Consider the following 24,668-nt stretch of genomic DNA (forward strand, 5'->3'; position numbering starts at 1 on the left):
CTTTATCGCAACCTGGTGGCAAGCCAACAGTATTTAATACATAAAGAAGACCAAGACATGGTGGTAAAGTAATGCTCATGAAACAAGCGTTGCCTATTTCACACACATTAAGTCCAAAAACATTGCAAAGATGTATTCTCAGAGTGCAAACTTTATTTGTTAACTTGAGAGAATAACAGATACAACGAAGTGTAGGAAGAAGTTCGAAGCAAAGCAGCATTTATTTTTGACTAGCCCACGCTGCACTTCATTTAAAGTTGTCAAGCCTTTGCAATGAATTGACTGATGGAACAGCTACAGCATGTGTTTACATCTCTTTAAGAAATAGCCATCGGAAACCGATTGGCATGGAACATTTGGCAAGCAGCTCACTGACAACAACTACAGTACAGGATTGGCCTACTCGATTTGGCACATCAGACATCTAGGTTAACAAAGAAGCTGTTGGTTTAGTATACAATATGATGCTGATGTTGTTGTTGTTGTTATAATTAAAACAGTTTTGTCTTCATACAATCGAAAAGCACAGTGGTTTAGACATAGGATCTTATCTTGCTATTCAGGTGTCGAATACAAGGGGACTAGGTCTGTTAAAATATAAATTCATTTAGAGAAACATTTTTAAAACATATAAAACTTTTTCATTTGTGCACACTTCTGTAATCAGTAAGGCAATCATATAAACACAATAATACAAACAAAATTAAAATAAGGAATGGTTTCAGGTAGAAAATAATACTTTCAGTTAAATTCGTTACCATTTTGACCGGACATTGTTAAAAAATAACACTTCAAAATACATAAATATAAAGACAGCACATAAATATAAAGCAGACTATCACAGCAGGAGCCCTTTGACAATACAACTCCAAGAGGACTTCTGAGTGCTCCAACTATCTGTTGGTTCTGCAACATGGTTGCACATCAGTGATGAACTATCTTTTTGGATGTGTATATCTATCTATATCCACAATCTCCTGAATGAATGGACACTTGACAGAAAATAAGCTACTAGCTGGTGGTGAACACTGGGCTATTTGTGCTACTGTGAGAAATGAGTGGTTATCACATTTCCACACCAATGATCTATTAGCACGTAAGCAGAATAAAATAGTGACCACATAAGCACACGGTACAGAAGCAGCGATCACAGTGATATAGGATTTAGGATGAAAAGTGTAAATTCTTCTAGTTGCTCTCTGCAATCAAATCATACCTGAAAAAATAATCATAGGAGGCATAGTTAAGACCTTTGGTTTTCTATGTAGAAGTATTGAAGTGAGGCAAAATGTCTGACGTGTGGGTAGTTACCATTGTGTGACTCCGGTCTTCAGATCCACCTGGTCCAGGTCTAGCAGAAACTGAGGACAGAGAACAGGGTCTTAACACACCTTCACACACACCTTTACACACTCCTACACATGCCAAGTCAGCCTCACGTCTCCCAGTCATATCTCTGTCACCCCTATGTCTTGAAACAACACTGTTCTCTATGGTTTTAAAGTGTTATTAAGTTTTTAGTTTGTTTAAGGGCTGCTATTTCTTTATTACTTTATAGACCGTTTTTTTTATTTGGAAAGCACAAAGTGTGTAAGCTTAAAGCTTTAATTTCACTTTGTAAATACCATTTATTATTATTATTATTATTATTATTATTATTATTATTATAAGTCATGAGAGAGACACACATGCAATAGACAATACTGAAAAATACACTTTGATATAGTTCTTTATGGCCCAGTGTTAGTAGTCATGACAAAAAACAAACAAACAAAGTTTGTTAACCCTATATAAACACTGGTCGAGACTTCAGACATACCAAACTGTCTCAATCCCACTTGGCCTTACAAATCAACATATCATTAATTTACTAGGTTGAAGAAGATAGTGTCACTGTTTTGAGGGAAGTAATTAGTGTGTAATCATCCCTTAACATTAGACCAGACCAACACAGAAAACTCAAACATGACAAGTTATAAGAATTGGGATTTATCTCTCTAGAACTGCTGAACACGATAAGAAAGAGATTAATACATACATGGTAATTTAAGCTTCAAAAGTCTTAGACAATATCTTGACTCTTCTGACCACGTTAAAACTATATTGGTATGTAATATCAAGTAAACAACATAGTTTATACAACTACAGGTTACCTTCCCAATGAGCTCCCTCTCTCGACTCATGAACGACACATTGTTCTTGACGGACAAGTCCAGTCTCCTCTGTGTGGACTCCTCCAAAGAGAAGTCAAAGTCAAACCTGCAACAAACCCCCCCCCCCCCAAGAAATAAATGAAATACAAGCATCACTAGAATCACTAGGACAATTGTGCCATTTACATTTACATTCAGGGGATTTTGCAGACACTTTTATCCAAAGCCACTTCCAACCATTCATTCACACACCGGGGTCAACCACGCAGGGCGACAGCCAGCTCGTCAGAAGCAGTCAGGGTGAGGTATCTTGCTCAGGGACACCTCGACACTCACACATAGGGGGAGCCGGGGATCAATCTAGCAACCTTGCGGTTACCAGCTCTTCCGCCTGAGCTACTGCCACCTCTACCTTCCCCAGACTTCTCCCTCCCAGCCTACCTCTCATTGAACTCTGGGTTCAGGTCCCTCTTCTTGGTGGCGGTCTTCCTCTTGCTGGCGCCCTTCTTGTCGGGCAGCAGCAGCAGGCTGACGTAGGGGTCGGCACCGTCCTTAGAACAGGCCGCCAAGGCTCTGTGGGAGACATGACACGTCACACATGGCATAGGAGCCCTCTCACATCAGATACTGTCTATACATTTTACACAACATTTACATTTAGGGCATTTAGCAGATGTTTTTATCCAAAGCGACTCACAATAAGTACATTTTTCAGAAGAAGGAGGAACAACAATATATTTCTGTCTGTACGGTAGGAATGTTCATAGAACCAAGTGCAAAATACTAACAATCGCTAGGTTAACCCATTCCCCGTATACAACAAAGATAGCTAGGATGATGGATGACGATGCTACACAACCAAGTACACCTTTGTACAGTATGTGTACCTGCAGGAGTGGACAGTGATGTAAAGCCGGTTCTCCTCTGATGAATAAGCGATGGTGAGCTTCACCTGGCCAGCAACGGCTCCAGGCTCAGTTATTCTAGAGACGAGGCAGAGAGGAGGGGATTAGTTGATGTGTATTATGTCAGTCATAATATTAATAATAATGATACCAATAAACTAAAAGTAATGCAGAGATCTCAAGCTAATGGTTGGTCTTACGCGTTATATGTATACTGTTATATAATGGGGGGATGGATAGATTGATAGAACCATACAGCGCCTTGATAGAACCATACAGCGCCTTGCAAAAGTATTCACCCCCCTTGGCTTTTTACCTATTTTGTTACATGACAGCCTTTAGTTCAATATTTTTTTAATCTGAATTTTATGTGATGGATCAGAAGACAATAGTCTAAGTTGGTGAAGTGAAATGAGAAATATATATACATAAAACTATTTTTTAGAAATAAAAAACTGAAATTTGGCATGTGCATATGTATTCACCCCCTTTGTTATGACGCCCATAAAAAGCTCTGGTGCAACCAATTACCTCCAGAAGTCACATAATTAGTGAAATGATGTCTACCTGTGTGCAATCTAAGTGTCACATGATCTGTCAGTACATATACACACATTTTTTGAAAGGCCCCAGAGGCTGCAACACCTAAACAAGAGGCACCACTAACCAAACACTGCCATGAAGACCAAGGAACTCTCCAAACAAGTCAGGGACAATGTTGTTGAGAAGAACAAGTCAGGGTTAGGTTATAAAAAAATATCCAAATCTTTGATGATCCCCAGGAGCACCATCAAATCTATCATAACCAAATGGAAAGAACATGGCACAACAGCAAACCTGCCAAGAGACGGCCGCCCACCAAAACTCACGGACAGGGCAAGGAGGGCATTAATAAGAGAGGCAGCACAGAGACCTAAGGTAACCCTGGAGGAGCTGCAGAGTTCCACAGCAGAGACTGGAGTATCTGTACATAGGACGACAATAAGCCGTACGCTCCATAGAGTTGGGCTTTATGGCAGAGTGGCCAGAAGAAAGCCATTACTTTCAGCAAAAAACAAAATGGCACGTTTTGAGTTTGCGAAAAGGCATGTGGGAGACTCCCAAAATGTATGGAGGAAGGTGCTCTGGTCTGATGAGACTAAAATTGAACTTTTTGGCCATCAAAGAAAGCGCTATGTCTGGCGCAAACCCAACACATCGCATCACCCAAAGAACACCATCCCACAGTGAAACATGGTGGTGGCAGCATCATGCTGTGGGGATGTTTTTCAGCAGCCGGGACTGGGAAACCGGTCAGAGTTGAGGGAAAGATGGATGGTGCTAAATACAGGGATGTTCTTGAGCAAAACCTGTATCACTCTATGCGTGATTTGAGGCTAGGACGGAGGTTCACCTTCCAGCAGGACAATGACCCCAAACACACTGCAAAAGCAACACTTGAGTGGTTTAAGGGGAAACATGTAAATGTGTTGGAATGGCCTAGTCAAAGCCCAGACCTCAATCCAATAGAAAATCTGTGGTCAGACTTGAAGATTGCTGTTCACAAGCGCAAACCCTCCAACTTGAAGGAGCTGGAGCAGTTTTGCAAGGAGGAATGGGCAAAAATCCCAGTGGTAAGCTCATAGAGACTTATCCAAAGCGACTTGGAGCTGTGATCGCCGCAAAAGGTGGCTCTACAAAGTATTGACTTTAGGGGGGTGAATAGTTATGCACATTGACTTTTTCTGTCATTTTGTCCTATTTGTTGTTTGCTTCACAATAAAAAAAACAAAAACATCTTCAAAGTTGTAGGAATGTTCTGTAAATTAAATTATGCAAATCCTCAAACAATCCATGTTAATTCCAGGTTGTGAGGCAACAAAACACGAAAAATGCCAAGGGGGGTGAATACTTTTGCAAGGCACTGTATGTAAAAAAGATCTTTCTTCACTGTAAAGCCAGATTGTACAATATGAGTGCACCCTAGGGTGCTGCTCCGCCGGCTGAGACTCACCCAGTGAAACCCCCGCGGTGACGGAGGTCTAGGTGGGCAGGGTCCCACTTTGGAATGATGGGCTCTCCCTCCTCCCCGGTGACATCATCAGGGGGGTGGCACACCGCCAGCTGAGTGTCCAGAAGCTGGGGGACAGCGCAGCCCACCCGTTATTAACATGCAGGAAACCTGGAAACCGACATGGTATCTGCAACATGGCATCCTCAGCCAGTATTAAATAGCATTAGATTTTGTGTAATGACTTTTGGCCCTGTGAGAACTGTGTATTAGTAAGTATTAAGATGGTGAAGTACGTAAAAGAAGACTATAAAGACTATAAATATGAATCAAGTCAAATAAAACCCTGGGGCAACATTATTCCAGGTTTATATATTTAACTGTGAAACAACAGAAGGTTGAGTCTCAGCTCCTCAGGGGCTCCTGGTATGTGGACGCAGTGTGTCGGGGGGTGGACAGCACCTTGAGTGTGGCCCTCAGCAATATCTGGCTCTCAGGCAGGGCCCCCTCCAGGGTGGTCCAGCGGTCCAGCACCAGGTCTGGCTGACCCAGCACGTCTCTCAGAGCGATCGCCACCGAACCAAGAGCCATGCCCCAGCTGTGGGAGAGCTACACACACACACACACACACGCACACGCACACACACAGACACAGACACACGCACACACACACACGCACACGCACACGCACACACACACACACACACACACACACACACACACACACACACACACACACACACACACACACACACAAACACACGCATGCACGCACAGACAAACGCACAGGCACACACACACACACAAACATACACAAACACGCACACATGGTGGTCAAATACTTTTAACACAGACTATGTGACCACACATTTCTTAGTTGTTATATATGAAATATCCATGAACCTGAATAATGTCTAAACATCATTCTCTCTGACCTTGACCATGAGGGTCTCATCTCTGGGGTCCCGGACCAGGAAGTGACAGGCTTCGTCCCACCGTGGGGATGTGGAGCGCTCACAAATCTGGTGGCAAAGAATTCAAAAAGAAAATAATTCAAGAAATGTGCAGGGACTATATATTTCACAAGATCCGGCGATCCACAACATATCTCACCTTAGTTCGGTGCGAAACACCTTTAAGAAGAATCTCAGCTCCCACTTTGGGTTCCTTGCCACTCTTCTTTAACTGCAAAAAAAATTCAATCAACCAAAGTGACCTATCAGATCAGAGTAGGTAAGTAGGTTAGTAGGTTATTTCAGCACAGGCACCTGCCCCGAAAGCAGTAGACAACCCTCAACCGGGACGCTTCGGGCAGCAATGCTGTGCGGAGTGAGGAGACCCACTATAAACTGTGGAACACAGTTTAACTAGTTGCCCCAAACACCCGGCCCCAAATGGGGTCTAATTGAACTTGATCATAGGACGCTGGACTGGCTCGCCTCAACAGAGCTGAAGGTCTAAGAAGAAGAAGAAGCACAGGCAACAAAAGAATAACTCTAGGGAATGGTAAGGATGAGCTCACCGGCAGGCCATGGGCGCGCTCCACATACACAAACAGTACGGCCACAGACGGCACCACCTTGTTCTGGTAGGACTGCTGGGACTGGTACTGCAGAATCTGGAGGAACACATGGACCATGAGAGAGAGAGAAAAAAAAAGAAAGAGAGCAAGAGAGTGAGAGTGAGAGAGAGAGAGAGAGAGAGAATGGAAGAACATATAGACAAAAAAGAACAACCAAGAAAAAAAGAAAGGAAAACGAACAGAATAACGAAATAAAGACAGAGAGAGGGCTGAGACCTGTTCCAGGCGGCTGAGCTCAGTGACTCGGGGCAGCCATTCTAGCAGCAGGTGGACTCTGCCTGACTTGACGTCGTTCAGAGTGTACCACTGTAATTACAACAATAAAGATCAAATGACGAAACTATACAGTTAATCAAGAAAATAGTTGAACTATAGTCAAATTTAACTCTCACGCACGGTGTCGATGAACTGTGCACTGATGATATCACGGAGGCTGAGCTTGAACCTGTGAAGACAGCACTCGTGTTATGAAGACAGGACCCATGTTAATCGTTTAGCCTTGTTCCTAAAACATCTCCACCACATCTTTTAAAGGTAGAATATGTCATATTTCAGTATTTAAACATGTAAAAACGACTGGGCTTATGTTATATATTTTCTTTTCTTGTGTACTACCATAATCCCAAGTGTTTTCAACCATTGCTAATCTCAAGGAATGCCATTTTTTTTTTATTTGAAACGTCCAGGGCCATTTTGGCGAATACGATTGGCATGATTTCACGTTATATCATGACATCACTCACCTCCCCAGGAAGTCATCTTGGTCGATGTCCTTATCAAACAGCTCAAACTGGATCTCCTGCCCGGGCAGTTGGGTCAGAATCACCTTGGAAACAAACCAAAACAACAGTTGAAGTCAAAGGTGAACCCACATGAGCGTGTTAGCAGGCGGTGGTGTGAACACCTCGTAGAGCTCGTTCCAGATGGGGTTGAGGTTCTCCTTGATGGTGTGGCTCCGGTAGGTGATGCCCGCAACCTTCATCTTGACGTACGGGTCACTCTTCCCCTTCACCATGCCGCCCATGAAGTTGTCCTTGGCGATCAGGTTCTGGGCCTCCGCCAGGTGGATGCGCAGCACGCCCTGGGAACACAGGAGGTGAGCGTGACGTGTGTCTGATGTTCTTGTTTGGGGGGAGATATAATTAATGCAGGTTAGGGTGATTTGTTTACAGTGGTTAATCAGTGAGCTCATCTGTGTTGTTGCTATTGTTAATGCTATAGACTCCTCCTCTGTGTCACCGTTATGTCTAATGCAGGAGAGATTGTGTTTATACTTCAAATGGAACATGTGAATTCTTTAAGCAAAAATTGTCAGTGAGGAAGGTCATTCAAAATTAATCCTGAATAATCAATTATATTTCGATTTCACTTTACAATATGAGTATGGATGTGCGTGCATGCATATGTGTATGTGAGTGCATGTCTGTGAGTGAGTGAGTGAGTGAGTGAGTGAGTGAGTGAGTGAGTGAGTGAGTGAGTGAGTGAGTGAGTGAGTGAGTGAGTGAGTGAGTGAGTGAGTGTGTGTGTGTGTGCGCGTGTGCATGTGCGTCTTCTGTCGCGTGCTTCAGTACCTCTGTTGCGAACTCGGGGTCCGGCGCTGTGTTCTGGGGCCACGTCGACTGAGGTTTGGAGGAGCCCCCGAGGCCCGGGGGGCCTAGCTCCGTGGACACCCCCCCAGGAGGGGGCCCAGAGCCCGGGGTGGAGAGAGGGGAGGAGGGGGTAGTGGCGCCAGCCTCCTCGTTCAGCCACAACACCTGGAGGACACCAAGCATGGGAAGCCGTTCGGGATTGACTTCCAGAAATGGTAAATGGTATATGGACTGCATTTATATAGCGCTTTTCATGCGGCCCCATGTCCTCACTGCATGGTGGCTCAAAGGATGTTGGATGCTACAGAGGTGTCCTTCATCCATTTTAAATAGCTATACAGCGTCGTCTCTGCAGCCCTGGATTGATTTGTCGAGGAAACACAGACCTTGAGGCAGTGTGTGTTTGTGTGTGTGAACACAGAATACAGAAGCTGTTCGCAAAACAATGGCTTTGAATCCAGTTCTGCAGTAGGAAATGCCTCCCTATTCAATGACATTGTGTCGTGCAAAGACAATGGTGCAGGACTGTGTGTGTGTGTGTGTGTGTGTGTGTGTGTGTGTGTGTGTGTTGTGGCACGGCGCCCCCGGCGGCCCAGGGGAGCGGTGGTCGACAGAGTGTACCACCGCTTCCCCCCAGCCGGCCCCCCTGAGCGCCACTCAGCGTAGCGGAAACACCTGCGATAGAGGGGGGAGAACTCGAGCAGACACGGGACTCGTGGGAGTTGTTTTAAAGATCCCAAATCATGCTTTTGGCCTCTGTGTTAAAAGTGCCCCTTATTATTCTCACACTATTCATTCCTGCAAAAAAACAATTTCAGTGTCTTTCAAATACTGTCTGATTTGTATTATGTCGCATTAAGGCCCCTTCCAGAGTAGCCCAGTTTGCTGTGATTGGTCGACAAATTCACAGCCCAAGAAGTTGTAAACATTGCGGGTAGCCGGGAGGCGCGACCTCTGCACTTCAGCCCCGCCCATTGTACACATTCTGACGTCACACTATTAAGGAAGTAAGCTTCAACGCAAACAAGCAGTTTCCAGCTGTTATTGCCATCACGGCTTCGCTGACTTGTGTTCACTGGGGGAGGCAGGCCACTCGCAGAGCTGGGTTTCCAGATGTTTGTTTGTTTGTTTGTTTGTTTGTTTGTTTGTTTGTTTGTTTGTTTGTGTGCGTGGAAGCCACACGCACTCTCAGGATGGTCTTGATGTATATGCGGCTGGCGGAGCCCGAGTTCTCCAGGCTGAACCACTGGTCCAGGACCAGGCCGGGGCTCTCCAGGAGGCGGGCCAGAGGGATGGTCAGGCAGCCCAGCGACAGGGCGCGGTCGTCATCCTTCACCTGAACACAAAGGGCACACAGGGAGGAGCTCGAGACGTCACCAGAGCAGTGGTGGACAATGGGAATGAACCAAGATAGGGTTGGAATAGTAGTTAGGAATAAAAATAAACTTTTGGTTATTAAACGTGCTGTATGTAAGATTTAAGAGCAACTATTTGAGTTAGAGTTAGAATAACGGAGAAGCTATTGGAGAATGAAATGTGCTGTTAGAATGTGTTACAAGTGGACTGCGCCTGCCTCTGTACGAGACGAGAGTTTTTCAAGATTTCTTCCTTGCTAATTAAGGAAGTTATTACTTGCCCTCTGGGGGGCTAGGGTCAGAGGGGAGTCATAAATATAAGGCCTGTTGGCGTGCAGCCTTTGAGACTGTACCGGTGATTAAGGGCTATACAAATACAAATGAATTGAATTCAGATTTCTGACAAATCAGGGCAACTCTTTCCCGGTGGGAGAAACTTTCATCACCTGTCGAGTGTGTGAATGCAACATTTCTCAATGGAAAGCTAAAAATAGGGAGGGGGGGAGTAGAGGGAAGCTGCTCCTAACTAGAGCAGCCATTAGAGTTATTTAATCATCTGACCAACGGGGCAATTTGATCAAAAGGTTACAGATTTGGATACCGTACCTATGTTAACTATGATATGGTAATGACTTACTTGAATGTCAATGTCCTGTTTGCGTGGATCTGGAATGAAGAAGGTAAAGGCGTCCTCCCATACAGGATCGCTGGTCCCATAGCAAGTCTAAGGTGAGAGAGACAGGGGGATGGTGGACGTGTGTCTGGGAGGAAGCTCAGCCACACGTACTGTAGAATATATGACGTAATATAAGAATATGAATCCTTACTCTGCTCTCTTTTGTTGTGTCCTGAATGGAGATCTGAACCATTGGGCTGGGGTCCTTGTTGCCTTTCTTCAACTGCAACACATCCAATACACAGAGTTAACTAAGATACATAGTCATTGAGCAGACTCCTCTGCAATGCAACAGGTCATTTCAAAGCCATAATATTAATGAGCAGGTTAGGAGAGAGGCACCTTGTACAAGGAGGCCTGTGGGCGGGACGCTGCCGCTGGGGTCTGAACTGGAGTCAACCCAGCTCTAGTGGTGGGTCAACCTACCACTAGTAAGTCAATTTAGTCAACTTACCACTAGAGCGGACTATCCTGCAGTATAACATAACCCATACACAGGCTTTAACCAGTACAATATACTAGCCTGCGTCTATAACATAACCCGTACACTCAAAACTTTAACCACTAATATAGACTAGCCTGCCTCTAAAATATTATCCATACACTACAAACTTTAACCAGTACAATAGACTAGCCTTCCTCTATAACATTACCCATACACTCCCAACTGTAACCACTAAAATAGACTAATCTGCCTCTATAACATAACACTCCAAACTTTAAACATTACAATAGACTAGCCTGCCTCTATAATATAACCCATACTCTAGATTGTAACCAGTACAATAGACTAGCCTGCCGCTATAACATTACCGATACACTCGAAACATAAACCAGTACAATAGACTAGCCTGCCTCTATAACATAACACTCCAGACTTTAACCATTACAATAGACTAGCCTGCCTCTATAACATATCTCATACACTCCAAATTTTAACCACTACAATATACTAGCCTTCCTCTATAACATAACCCATACACTCTTGACTTTAACCACAACAATAGACTAGCCTGACTCTATAACATTACACTCTTGAACAAAGCCTTCTCTCACCGGGAGGGCGTGAGCTTGGTCCAGGTAGACGGCGAGGATGGCAGCAGAGGGGGGGTCGGAGGTCTTACTGGTAAGGTTATAGTTCCTCTGGATCACCTGGTAAAGGAAAAACAAATAGGATGAAATCAAATCAAACTTACTCACAGAGCACTATTCATGCAAAACAGGCACAAGCTTGATGGCATTACATGATACATTACATTAGGTATCATTATTACAGTACACACATTACATTAGGTATCACTACTACCGTACTTACATTACATTAGGTATCATTACTACAGTACATACATTACATTAGGTATCATTACTACAGTACATACATTACATTAGGTATCACTACTACCGTACTTACATTACATAAGGTATCATTACTACAGTACATACATTACATTAGGTATCACTACTACCGTACTTACATTACATTAGGTATCATTACTACAGTACGTACATTACATTAGGTATCATGACTACAGTACTTACATTATATTAGGTTTCATTACTACAGTACATACATTACATTAGGTATCATTACTACAGTAAATACATTACATTAGGTATCATTACTACAGTACGTACATTACATTAGGTAACATGACTGCAGTATGTACATTACATTAGGTATCATTACTAGAGCACTTACATTACATTAGGTATCATTACTACAGTACGTACATTACATTAGGTATCATGACTACAGTATGTACATTACATTAGGTATCATTACTAGAGCACTTACATTACATTAGGTATCATTACTACAGTACATACATTACATTAGGTATCATGACTACAGTACTTACAATACATTAGGTATCATTACTAGAGTGTGCTACTGCAGACCTACCTCACTGAGCCGTGCAGCAGAGGGCAGCAGAGACAGCCACTCCAGGCGGAGGTGAACACTTCCGGAAGGAACGTCTTTCAAACTGAACCACTGTCAGCAGAAACAAAGAGGAGGGGGGCGTTAAACACACATGTGTGCTGTGGACTGCGAATGTGAGCTGGCTCATTTAACTGGTTGGATTAGCAGAGAAGTGGATCACGAGGATGCCCATGTGCCCATGTGCCCACAGGATTACTGCTGATATTTTAACCGTTTTTCACGTCCATTAATACCACTAACTCCCCAGAGCAGAGGAAAACCAGAGGATGGATTTTTGTGCGGGAAATAAGTAAAAATATTCTGAATCAAATAGAAGAATTCCACATGAATATTAACACTCACATCATCCACAACTCTGGCCTTCTTAACAATATCCAGATCCACCTTGACCCTACGAGAGAGAGGAGAGGCAAAAGCAGAAGAAGAAAATAGGAAGAACCGTTAGATAGGCAGGACCATAATCACTGTAATACTCACTGATCACCCACACACAAGTACATCTAAACAGAAGGTAAAAAGAGAGAATGGAGGAAGTACCTCCCCAGGAAGTCATCCTGGTCGGGGTCTTTGTCAAACAATTCTACCTCCAACTCCTGACCTGGTACTTCATGGACAATCACCTGAGACACACAGACACAGACACACAGACACACACACAGACACACACACACACTGTGTTACTGAGATGCTATACTAACGATACAACATTACAAAGGCAGCCCGCAAATTAAGCCGTGGCTCAAAACAAACTTATGGAAAATGTTTTATGTTGTGACAAATCATCTTGGTTCAAGCTCCGTTTTGGCTATAGAAAGGTGTAAAAATTGCAGTAACTACAAAATCTGACTAAAAACCATCAAACGGGCAGCAGTATATCAGCAATTCCCACATGCAGATACTGCGGACTGCCTTGGTAATTTTTTATGTCCCTTATGAAGTGATAGAGTTTAGTTTGTTTGTACAAGATGATAATAACGATGAAGATAAGGAGGTTAATATGCTATCTTGGTTCTTGTTCTTGGATTCAGAACTTTTGAAAAACATATCAACATCTTAATATAATCATTTAAGACACATAGAGTGTAGTTGTTTCATAATGTTGGAAAAAAAGAAGACATCTGAAATGTAACTGCTACTAGTAAGTTTACGATGGCTGCTCTACAGCCACCATACTGCCTACACAGCCATTCATAGAAGTGCAAAAGCATAGGGCATAATTTGCATTTTGGGCGACATAATAGGCCAAATATTGTTAGTTTTTTTTTAAATATTGTTTTGATGATCAAAACATCATCTTAGTTTCACCGTTAACTGTTGATAATACTGCGGTTTACCATGGTAGGGCAACATCCACGATGCCACAGTAAATGATTTTATAAAGCTCTAGCACTCTCTAACACATGTAACACATATTTTGAGTTTCGGGACTCAAGAGAAACGATGCGACCACAAGATAAAGGCTTCATTTCCTGAGTACTCAGCTTCCTGTGTACTTTTCGTTTTTTAATGTTTACCGCTTTTTTTTTTTTTTAACGCTTACAAACTTATCTTCCACCAAGTAGAAGATACAGAAAACCTCTCCAGCCCAGAACCTACACCTCTTAAAGGACCAGTCTACAAACACACACACACACACACACACACACACACACACACACACACACACACACACACACACACACACACACACACACACACACACACACACACACACACACACAAAAATGAAAATGTATTCATATAGCGCCTTTCGTACAAAATTGCAATGTAAGGTGCTTAACAATACAATGAAAATAAATAAAAATAAAATATATAAAAGGGATTAGAGAAAGCCGAATTAAATAGGTATGTTTTAAGGTTTCTTTTAAGGGGGCTCACAGATAGTGATGTCCTCAGCTCCTCCGGCAGTTTGTTCCAGAGACCAGGACCATAGACACCAAGGGCCTCCTCCCCATGGGTCTCTGTCATCACCCATGCAGGCACGCATGAACAGACAGACAGACCCCCTCTCTCTCACCTCATACATCTCCCTCCACTGGGGGTTGAGGTTGCTGTCGACGTGGCGGGAGGTGAAGGTCTGGGTGCCCACGCGCAGCACGGCGTACGGGTCAGACTTCCCGTCGATGAAGCCCTTGATCACCGTGTCCTTGGAGGTCAGGTCTTCAGCCTCCAGCAGGTGGATGCGCACCACCCCCTGAGCGCGCGCACGCACACACACACACACAAACACACACACACACACAGGCATTCACACAAACACACACACACACAAACACATACAGACATGCAAACCACCCCCCCCCACACACACACACACATGTTAACACACAAACACACACACATACAGACATGCAAACCACCCCCCCCACCCCCCCCCCCACACACACACACACACACATGTTAACACACATACATATGTAAACACACCAAACAAATATATCTTAATTCATTAGCAAACAAAATACTAATTTGCCCAAGTTAGTGTTTGCTGTGGTTAATTTTTGATCAGGTTTTCATTGTAATGGATCAGGTTGGCTCAGTGTGAAGCACTCAGTAATTGTAGGGATGGTTACCCTTGGGAGGGGAGAGCGGAGCTGTGCGACGTGCAGGTCGGCCACCAGGGGGATAGTGAGGCGATTGGGGAGCACCAGGTGGGAAGCTATTGCATCCATTATCATAGTGTCCGACATGGCACTGCAAATTAATGCAAGGTTGGCGTCATACGCACACGCACACGCACACGCACACACACACAAACACACAGGATGAGGGATTAAAAGACAAACAAGAACGAGCTGGTTTACTACTGAGTCTAATAAACATGCATGGAGAAACCTGACATGACATCCCCATGCTCTGGGAGCATGTCAGACAGCGCCGTCTACAGGACGACTACGACCGAGCGGGAAGGAGAAACCATCAGTAAAAGTATCGCCAAGAGGATTTGACTTATCAACAAAAACACCTGTGGCAATGCTTTTAAAAACTATTTGACAGAGAACAAAGACGTATGTTTTAAGGTTAGTGTTGGGCTTTGGTAAGCTGACTCACTTTAGCCCCGGGATATCAAGCAGGTTGGTCAGCCCAGTCCAGTTGATGTCCAGTTTCTGTTAAGAGAGTTAAAACCATATTATTTACCATTTTAGAGGCTGTTGGAATATCACATTCTTTATGTTTTTCACTATAAATATGTGGAAGTATGGATTTGTTTTTCTGTTGTGACGACAGCAGCACCATTCCTATGTTACAAAATGCAGATTTCAATAAATGTGCTTCACTAAAACGCTCACATAAACACAAACCATCACACAAAACTTATAGAGTATAGATATATACACAAATAGAGACACAAAAACACATACAAACATGTATATTTGTACAGGGTTATAATGCCATAAAAATGTGCTTGCTGAAACTGTAAAATATATTTTTGGGGTTTTGACCAAAGAGAAAATGGCTATCACAATTCATAGAGTGGGAGCTCGGAGCCCGGCAAATTACACCAATGTGCTTCTACAGTAGCCCGGAATGAACAAATAGAGGACGCATTTCTTATCATAATTTCTATCTAATTTGTCAGCTATGACCTATAGTTTTTCAAACAAAAAAATGGAATGCTATTTATAAACCAACCAAGGAATATCATTACATGGTTAATAGATGCTGAGGGGGGAGGGGGAAGTCAGGTAGTGGATGCCACTAAATCCCACACACTACCCCATTAATGTTTTTTGGTTTAAGTAGCTCAGAACTGGGGTCATCATATACTGGTTTAGGGTTCAGACCAGTGGGGGTCATCATATACTGGTTTAGGGTTCAGACCAGTAGGGGTCATCATATACTGATTTAGGGTTCAGACCAGTAGGGGTCATCATATACTGGTTTAGGGTTCAGACCAGTAGGGGTCATCATATACTGGTTTAGGGTTCAGACCAGTAGGGGTGTCATCTTAATTCAGTTTATTAATCCTTGTATCTGGGACCAAATAATCTAAATTCCAATGGATTCTGAATTCACCTCTACGGCTGTATTGGACATCCTGCATGTCCCATAGTTACACACCTCATGAAGAACTAGAACCTTGTGTGGGAAGTGGTCCAACGAGGAGGACTCCCAGCAGGGCACTCACCGGCTTGCGGATAAAGAACATGGTGATGGCTCCCACCAGGGGGACGTCACCGATCAGGGGCTCCAGGATGACTCGCAGCTTCCCGTGCAGCTGGAAGCGCGTTTGACAGGGTGGGTGAGCGGCTTAGTCGTGATCGGGAGTCATTTCATAATGTCACGAGTGTTTTCCAGCCCTTTACCTGGATCCCTTTGACCCCCGCTTTGCAGAAGTACTTTTTGATCTCCACGTTGATTTCAACATCGCCAGCGTAGCTGCGAGGGAAGGAAGGGGGGCATTCTTAACCTTGAAAGTATTTTGCATTGTTTTCACAAATATAACAAATACATCTAAATTCACAGAGGGGTTGTAGTGGGTTGTAATTTAGCTATTAAAGTTGCGGTAAGGACTGAGCTTTAATGGTACACGCTCTAGCCGGTGAACCACCGCCCCCCAGAGACCCCTTATTGATCTTCAGAATATAATCCAGGAAGTCAAATCCAGTACCTCACATACAGGTCCAACAGCACCTGCCGCTTGTCATGTTCTGTGTGGGCTTTTACGCCCACCACCTTCAGCGCCTGAGAAAAACAGCTGTCAGCGGCTAATGAATCTGAAAACAACAGCCCAGACAGAGATGGATGCTAAGTGCTAACTATGTTGTTTACAATACCATCTGGATGTATGCCAGCTCTCCAAACTCGCTGTACTTACACAATGAAATCATTCCATCACGCCCCATACGAAACAGTGTTGATTAGAAGATGTCTTTAAACAGTAACATGGTATACCTTGTCCCCCAGGTTGACCTTGGTGAAGCTGAGAGTCTGCAGATGAACGCTAGAGGCACGGATGGCAGGAGCCACTGTTTCCAAGAGCATCTTCTCCAGATACTGGCCCACAAAAGGCCAAGCCTGCTGCAGAATCTACAGGAAAGGCCCCAAGGAGAGCTTGTATCAGCTATGAAGACGATATAACTTGACAAATGTGAATTCAATTAATGAATTCATTCTTCGCTGATTCGACGCACTCCCCTTTTACTTCATGAAACAGGAACAAAGTGAGCACTATTGTTGGGGGTCATCCCGTGGGATCCACGTGGTGAACTGCACCCTGTTCTATGTTGTGGATGTTTGGCCTTGGTGCTCATTGGGATACCTCAGGGAGAGAGGACAGCTCTATGAAGCCTCCAGAGGTGCAAACTTTTTACTTTTGCTCCCTACATTTGAACACACATATTTGTACTTTCCACTCATTGCGCACCTTTCCAACATCAAGACAGATTTCAACATAAATGGACTGACAAAAACACATAGAAAAGACCATCCCTTGGGGTATCCACCAGTGCATATCACGCATGACAGATGGCATGGCATGACAAGACAAGAGGCAGATGTCACTGCGGAGAAAGGGCGTCTATGGGAGAACTAGTAGCGAGTCAGGATGGATGAAAGTGGACTAGCAGACATTGCAGATGGAGCAGATTCAGAGCAGTGACAAGACATTCCCCATCCATTGCCTGATTTAAGATAAATGTTTGAGGTCGTCCAAGAACGATTCCTGGCGAATGCGTAATATCTTTGTCACAACTTATCTATACAGAACTTGCCAACAGAGGTGAAGGCTTAATCAGACCAGACGTGTGTTCTTGTTATGACCATAATGTTTTGAGTTCTGTTGCCAACATTGGAAACAGATTTGCACATTGGACAAAAGTTAAGTTTTAATTGTAACAGTCTTCTAATTATATTAATATGACTTTAGTTAATTTTGCTGAAAAAATATAAGATAAGACAGAAACAGAAACACAATAGATGTCAGAGGGGTACTTTTTAACCTTACCATTTGAGTTATTTTTAAGTGTCTGTTCTTCTACTTGGGCAAAGAATGTGTGCACTCTTACCATCACTGGAAGCTTCATAAATAGTTCAGATACAGTCAACTAGATTTATATAAGATGCCGTTAACCCTTGTTCGCGCAGTTGGTGTAAACAGACAAACAGAAATTTTGACCAATCAATTCCTATTCTGCATCGTTGTAATGTCTAATCTCATTGCGCATTGTAAGCGAGCGCACGAGCAACTGCAATGGAAGGGAACGTTTTTCTCAGCTCCATGATGCTTCATCTGCCAGCTAAGGCTTCTCTTCTACGTATCGCTCTGACCCTCATCTCTGGCTCAAAGTGGCTGCTTAGGGTCAGGATGCGGCGCTGGTACCTTTTTCATCAGCTCAGCCAGAGCCAATGGCTTACATAATTTATGTAAGGGCATCATAGGCATCATACCTCAAAGGTGCCTTATTATGCTCTGAATGGTGAGTGTGAGGTGGAAGACTAAAATACAAACAAAGGTAATAATACATTTCAATGTCAATGAGTCATGTTATGAATACACAATTAATTGAAATAATAATAAAACTAAGAAGAAGCTTTACAATGGTAGCATCAGAAATATTTAAAAGCCAGGCTTTCCTGATTAGCACTTAATTGTTCTTCTTTAAAGGGGTATGCCGACTGCCGAGATATTTGTAAATTGTCGTTTGCCTGTCTTAACCAGCTCCAGGTGAGTTGTTTAAACCCAAATTTATGGTTAAGCATCTAAAAGGGGAGTTTGCATGGTTACAAATTGGAAATCTACAATAATAAACAGTGTGATGATTACTTGACATATGAATGTAACATTGGCATCAGTGTTTAAAATAGACGGTGGCTTTGTCAATGAAGGTAGCGGATCTGTCTCCAGATTAATGACAAACCATTTGCTTGAGAAGGATTTTTTACTACCTTTAAGTCCCTAGGTAGACCAGAGCAGATTTGTTTTTATGCAATAAGGAGCTCTAATGTGACGTCGAGAGACTGTAACTAAAAATGAATTTGCGGGTCTGGCTGAGACCTGAGGATAAACATATTTGTTTTTGTGTGAGAGTTGTGTGAGAGAGAACAACTGCTAGTCATGAGGTAAGAGAGTGCTCAGCAAAATCACATGCACATCAGGGCCTGGAGGAGAGATGGGGGGGGACTCCTGAAGATCACCCTCTCATAATGTGCTCTTCTACCAGGGACATGATTACATCTTCTATACAGAATGGGACCTGCTTAGTATTCACCTCCGTGCTTCTAGTCTGAGTGTAGACAAGTGTACTGTACTGGCGAAGGACATGGGTCTCCAGTTTAATACGGTCCGCCCACCCACCTACCCTCTCTCTTAATAACATCAGACCATAACCTGATCTGATGAAGTGACTGCCAGGGAACATTTTGAACCACATGGTTAGCTTCACCCTGTCGATGTGTCACACAGTGATAATACTTGCCCTGCAAGTCCCAATATTTAGACAAGAGATTTTGATATTTAAATACTGAGTGCTTGTCTTTGCTGTAACACTTAAGGCTAATAGTAGTCTGAGTATATATCCGAGACACACACAAGCAAACAGTTGTACCTTGTTCAGCCACTCCACCTTTTCAACGTCCGGGAAGTTGACCTGTATAGAAAGGTATTTAACATTAGCCATGCAAAGTCAAACTTTGTCAGGCATGTGTAAAACTGTTTTATAAGTATTCGGCAAGAGAACATCACACAAAGAAAACACTATACTGTGAGCTAATATTTGTACTATCTACTAAATCTGTATTTCTACTCTATCACTTCTCCTTCCACTTAAAAAGCTCTTCTATATTTCTTATATGTCTACAAACATTGGTTAGTCTCACCCTGTCAACTCATACGAGTAATATAGGTGTGTGTGTGTGTGTGTGTGTGTGTGTGTGTGTGTGTCTTCATTTTGTCTACTCTTATGGTTACTTCAGAGCACTGAACGATGTTTATATTATTCAAAGTTTTTCTTTGAGACCTGATAAGGTCAACAGAAGCTGTAACAGGAAGGGGAAGCTCACACCAGAGTTGTGAAAGGATTCATGAGATTAACGTGTGATCTGACAACCTGCACACTGGTCAGCTGATTACTACCCTAAATGTTCTGCTGACTGTTTTCCTCCCCAGGCTGCAAAATGAACATTCTTATGGGGGGAGTTGGGGGAGTGTTCAGTAGTCATGAGGAATTCAAAAATAAAGGTCATGGCCATTATATGAATGTATTGAGGCTATAGATTAACAAGGAATTACATGCTGGTTAGTTTTCTATGGACGTGCCTGTTGAGATGTGCATACAGCAACCTTTTACACATCCAGTATTCAGATAGTGTCGAATTGCAATAAATAATACGTATAAGATAACACACATTGAGTGATAAACAATGTTCATCATGAAGTTAAGATTATGTTGAACGTGTCAAAGAAAATTATTTATACCTTAATTGAGATCCTGCATTATACTATGAGATTATTACTTTTTCATACAAAGCATTTTACGTATCCTGTCTTACATATTAGGTCTGACAGAAAGGCTGGCTACCACGATATTATTACTATATATTCTACTATAAGTATAAGTATCGTTATTTCTTACCCATGGAGGTAAATCACGTTTAGTTCTCATCACGTTTCCCATTGTAAACTGCCTCTCGTTCTCCAAGAGGTACATGGCAGACTTCAGCCTCATCACTTTCTCCAGCCGGCTGTGCTTCCATCCCATGTAGACCAGCAGACCGAACAGCACCAGCATGATGCTGAATCCAAAGTATCCAGCCAGGTACACTGGCAGAAGGGTGGCGAGGCATTTCCCAAAAGACCACAGAACAGTCACCGCGCGTTCCCCAGGTGGTCGTGGAGGCTGCGGGTCTTTCCCAGATGGCCCGGGACGATGCATGTCTTCGGGGTAGGCCGAGTCCGCAGCCCCCTCGCCTGTCACCGCCTGTCCTGCATCTGCAGATGGCATCGCAAACGCTTCCTACTCGAAGTATACAGTCCTTACTTCTCTGTCGGTGTGGTTGCAAGATTCACGACCCGCAGTGTTTTCAACACGGTTCACAGCATTATTGTTGTGGTAGTCTCACGGTGGTTTCATTGCACTGTGCTTCCACACATCGCCACGGGGCCAATGTTTTCTGTCTCACACACACACACACACACACACACACACACACACACACACACACGAGCTGCAGTGGATCCAGCTGTAAAAGTACCCGTGGAAGGCGTGCTCAGTCAGAAAGAAGCCTTCCTTCACATTAAATCCAATAGAAAACTAAACCCTAGAATTAACTTGATCCGAGAATGGTTACAAGGGCGGGGCGTACTGTGGTGACGTCTTCTGGGGTTGCATACAGCTCTGTAAACCCAAAGCATTCTAAATAATAACATCATTACATTATATATCCAAGGTTTCGGAAATATATTTTTAAAAAAAATTGTGAACGGTTGGCCGAGCATTCCCCAACAACAGGCTGTTCGTTGGGCATGAGGATAGAAGTATTTCAGTGCGCCTGCACTGCAGTGGGTCGTGTGGTCTGCAGAGCGTCCATGCGACACCAGGAGAAGATGTTAAACTCGGGTTAAAAACATATTATTGCATGGCAATAATATGCATATTGCAAGGAAACAGGCTACCCGTTACTATGGCACCTTAGATATTTATAAGCACACCGATTTTTGCAGCTGCAGGCCATAAACTCATCTTCATGTGTGCCCAATGTACACAAGGGGGATGCTTTTAAATGATAAGCCATGCCGGTCACAGCTGTGGCGTGATGTTATTTAAAGGAACATTGGATTACCCTATTATTTGATTCCGGACTGAATTCCATGTTTATACTCCTAGTTCTAGATACTAATAGGCTGGATATGGTTAATTTATGACATGCCCAATCTTTGCCAATGTGCAGATGATCAGGTGCCGATATTGGGGGCGTATTGATCCAGGATGGACTCAGGACTGCAGCTGCTCCGGGCGTTGGAGAAAGGTGGTCTGGAGCCCGGCTGCAAGACGGCCCAACAGTACACCACACTAAGGTGGGGAACTCTGCACCACCACCACACTAAAGTGGGGAACTCTGCACCATTAGCCTCCCACCACTACCACCACCACCACAACATTAATGTGGGGAACTCTGCAACATTAGCCTCCCACCACTACCACAACATTAAGGTGGGGAACTCTGCACCATTAGCCTCCCACCACTACATTAAGGTGGGGAACTCTGCACCATTAGCCTCCCACCACAACATTAAGGTGGGGAACTCTGCACCATTAGCTTACCAAAACCACCAAACTAAGGTGGGGAGCTCTGCAACACCACACTAAGGTTGGGAACCCTGCATCATCACCACCACACTATGAGCGGGAACTCTGCAACACCACCACACTATGGTGGTGTACTCGCTTCGCCTGCAGTCACTCGATTGAAAAAAGGTTTTAGTCCTTTCCTCTGGTATAAAAGCATGAACGAATTTTATTGCTGGAAGTCATAATGCATGCAGAGTAGCGAGTTAGGGTCATGCATTTGATATCACAAACTGATCGATGTTGCGGGAGCAAACAGGTTCAACTGGCAACTCTGCAAAATTGGCCCGAGCTTTGCACCAAAATAGAATACATTTAGGCCTGTCAAGCGGGTTGGTTAATCATTGAAGACTAACACGCCATCTAGTGGCCAGTGATCGAAGTAACTTACCAGTAAAGAAGTAGAAAACTAGAACTACCGCATTTAAAAGTACGACAACACGAGTCAACGATGAGCATCGATACCAAATACTAAAATACTGTTCAAATTAGGAATCCAGACCATTTAATCGTTTTAAAAAACAAAATCTTTATTCATAACAGTATAAACAAAAACGGATGAGCATAAGGGAGTCCGAAGTCCAAAATATCCAGATCTGGACTCAGCTCTTCCATATCAATCAGCAGGCCCGCTGCTACTCCTCTGCAGCTGGTTGATATGAAGTCACTGTCCGGCTGATATTACGTCAGTGGTCCGCAGGGGTCCTGGACGACAGCGGCGATCAACGCAAGTCCTGAAGGGCTGGCGATGACCACAGCTAGTGGTCAGGGAGTGGGCATCTACTTGGACCTCTGCCTCATCTTCCTCCTTTTACGCTTCAGCCTGCACACGTGAAACATTGGTTAACTTAAATTGACCTGAACAGCAAATTGCTTATGATGTAACGCATAGTGAAGGGAAGTTATTTTACCTGCGCATGCGCTTCTTCCTCCACTGCAAAGGTGAAACAAGTTTGCATTCATATTATTGAGATATCAAAATCAACATCATTCTGTAAATATGGTGCTTAAAATACAATTTGATATTACTCCTGATACCCATGCCACTATCCCAGTTTGCTAATAGGTTAGCTTAGCCATGATTCGGCTAGCCACCACGCAGTAACGCTTAAGGGTTGCGATTATTAAAACGAAAAAATGCATACCTTGGCTCTCATGTTGAGGAGTTTAGTCTGAAAAGAACACAAAATAGATTAAACATTCGTTAGATGGCTTAAAGAATAACACGATTCACTTGGATTGCTGAAGCGAATATTTTCTGGATTGTACTCACCTCTCAAGAGAAGGTCCAGGAAGAACGTCATCATATAGCGACTCGGTATTTATAGGATTGGCGCCACTGGACTTTTTAACAGCTGGACGCTCTTGAGAAGCGCAGGGACCTAAAGCTGGTGTTCCCAATCTTTTTTGTTCCAAGGAACGGCATATTCCTAAAATAAATTGGAGGATCGGTAGTCAATTTGAATGCCTCAATTTTGAGATGAATCATTTTTAATCAAAGGATATGGCTGTTTTCAAGATGGTTTATTTGTCATAATTCACAACAATTAAAGCAACAGCATTGACATACTTGAGTCTCGGGCTCCCCTCAACAATGCAATAATATATAAACTACAATTTATAAGAGGAACACAAGAAAAGGCACCTGAGACTAAAATAAACACAGTGTAGTGCAAAGACTTAATTTACAGCGTTTTAGTTGCATCTTGATCGATTATGTCTATGTGTCGGAGGAAATAACGTGACTTGCATACCCTAAAAAATGAAATGATTTCCTGTTAGTACCGGATGACGTAAAGGGCTAGCAATAATGATCACTGATTTGTCAACCATTATACAATCAATCAACACAATGTGTAAAGCTTTTCAAAAAAGTAATATATGCATATTAATGTGGGGACATGTCGGGCTATTTCTCCATTGCATTTAGATAGATAATAAGATAGTAACATTTGCTGTTTAATTATAACCTATTGTAAAATGTATTCGTTAATAATACTCTGGCAAACACTAATTTAATCTAACAGGCCCATGTCTCATATGTATTGCAGATGTCCTAGCAATTTTATTTCAAAACCGTTGGAGTACTCTTCGAAAAAAAATTGTTCAACAAGGACAACTATCTATATACATTCTCCCTGGCCCATTGAAAACATGAAATGTAATGTCTTCAAACCCTCTGTAATGCAA

At 43.2% G+C, this 24,668-nt stretch overlaps 1 protein-coding gene and 1 long non-coding RNA gene across 2 annotated transcripts; both read right to left on the bottom strand.

Annotated features, from left to right (window-relative positions):
- Window positions 1-142: 142 nt before the first annotated feature.
- esyt1a (extended synaptotagmin-like protein 1a) lies at window positions 143-21,420 on the bottom strand. Its single transcript, XM_079741862.1, has 31 exons — window positions 20,766-21,420; window positions 19,740-19,781; window positions 17,089-17,223; window positions 16,805-16,878; window positions 16,500-16,572; window positions 16,322-16,411; window positions 15,244-15,299; window positions 14,766-14,886; window positions 14,210-14,386; window positions 12,730-12,812; window positions 12,535-12,583; window positions 12,154-12,243; window positions 11,307-11,402; window positions 10,402-10,473; window positions 10,212-10,298; window positions 9,406-9,555; window positions 8,202-8,384; window positions 7,535-7,711; window positions 7,374-7,456; window positions 7,027-7,075; window positions 6,847-6,936; window positions 6,571-6,666; window positions 6,162-6,233; window positions 5,984-6,070; window positions 5,511-5,657; window positions 5,052-5,176; window positions 3,041-3,136; window positions 2,595-2,726; window positions 2,154-2,259; window positions 1,312-1,361; window positions 143-1,216 (listed from the first exon to the last, which is right to left on the bottom strand). Exons 1-31 carry the CDS (start codon window positions 21,132-21,134, stop codon window positions 1,189-1,191), a joined length of 3,285 nt encoding a protein of 1,094 aa, XP_079597988.1. The 5' UTR covers window positions 21,135-21,420; the 3' UTR covers window positions 143-1,188.
- A 1,562-nt stretch (window positions 21,421-22,982) lies between these two features.
- LOC307078816 lies at window positions 22,983-23,782 on the bottom strand. Its single transcript, XR_013812010.1, has 4 exons — window positions 23,752-23,782; window positions 23,624-23,650; window positions 23,390-23,412; window positions 22,983-23,301 (listed from the first exon to the last, which is right to left on the bottom strand). It is a non-coding gene; the product is annotated as an uncharacterized lncRNA (long non-coding RNA).
- Between the last annotated feature and the right edge of the window lie 886 nt (window positions 23,783-24,668).

This window comes from Pollachius pollachius (assembly GCF_949987615.1).
Source record: "Pollachius pollachius genome assembly, chromosome: 8".
Taxonomy (NCBI): domain Eukaryota; kingdom Metazoa; phylum Chordata; class Actinopteri; order Gadiformes; family Gadidae; genus Pollachius; species Pollachius pollachius.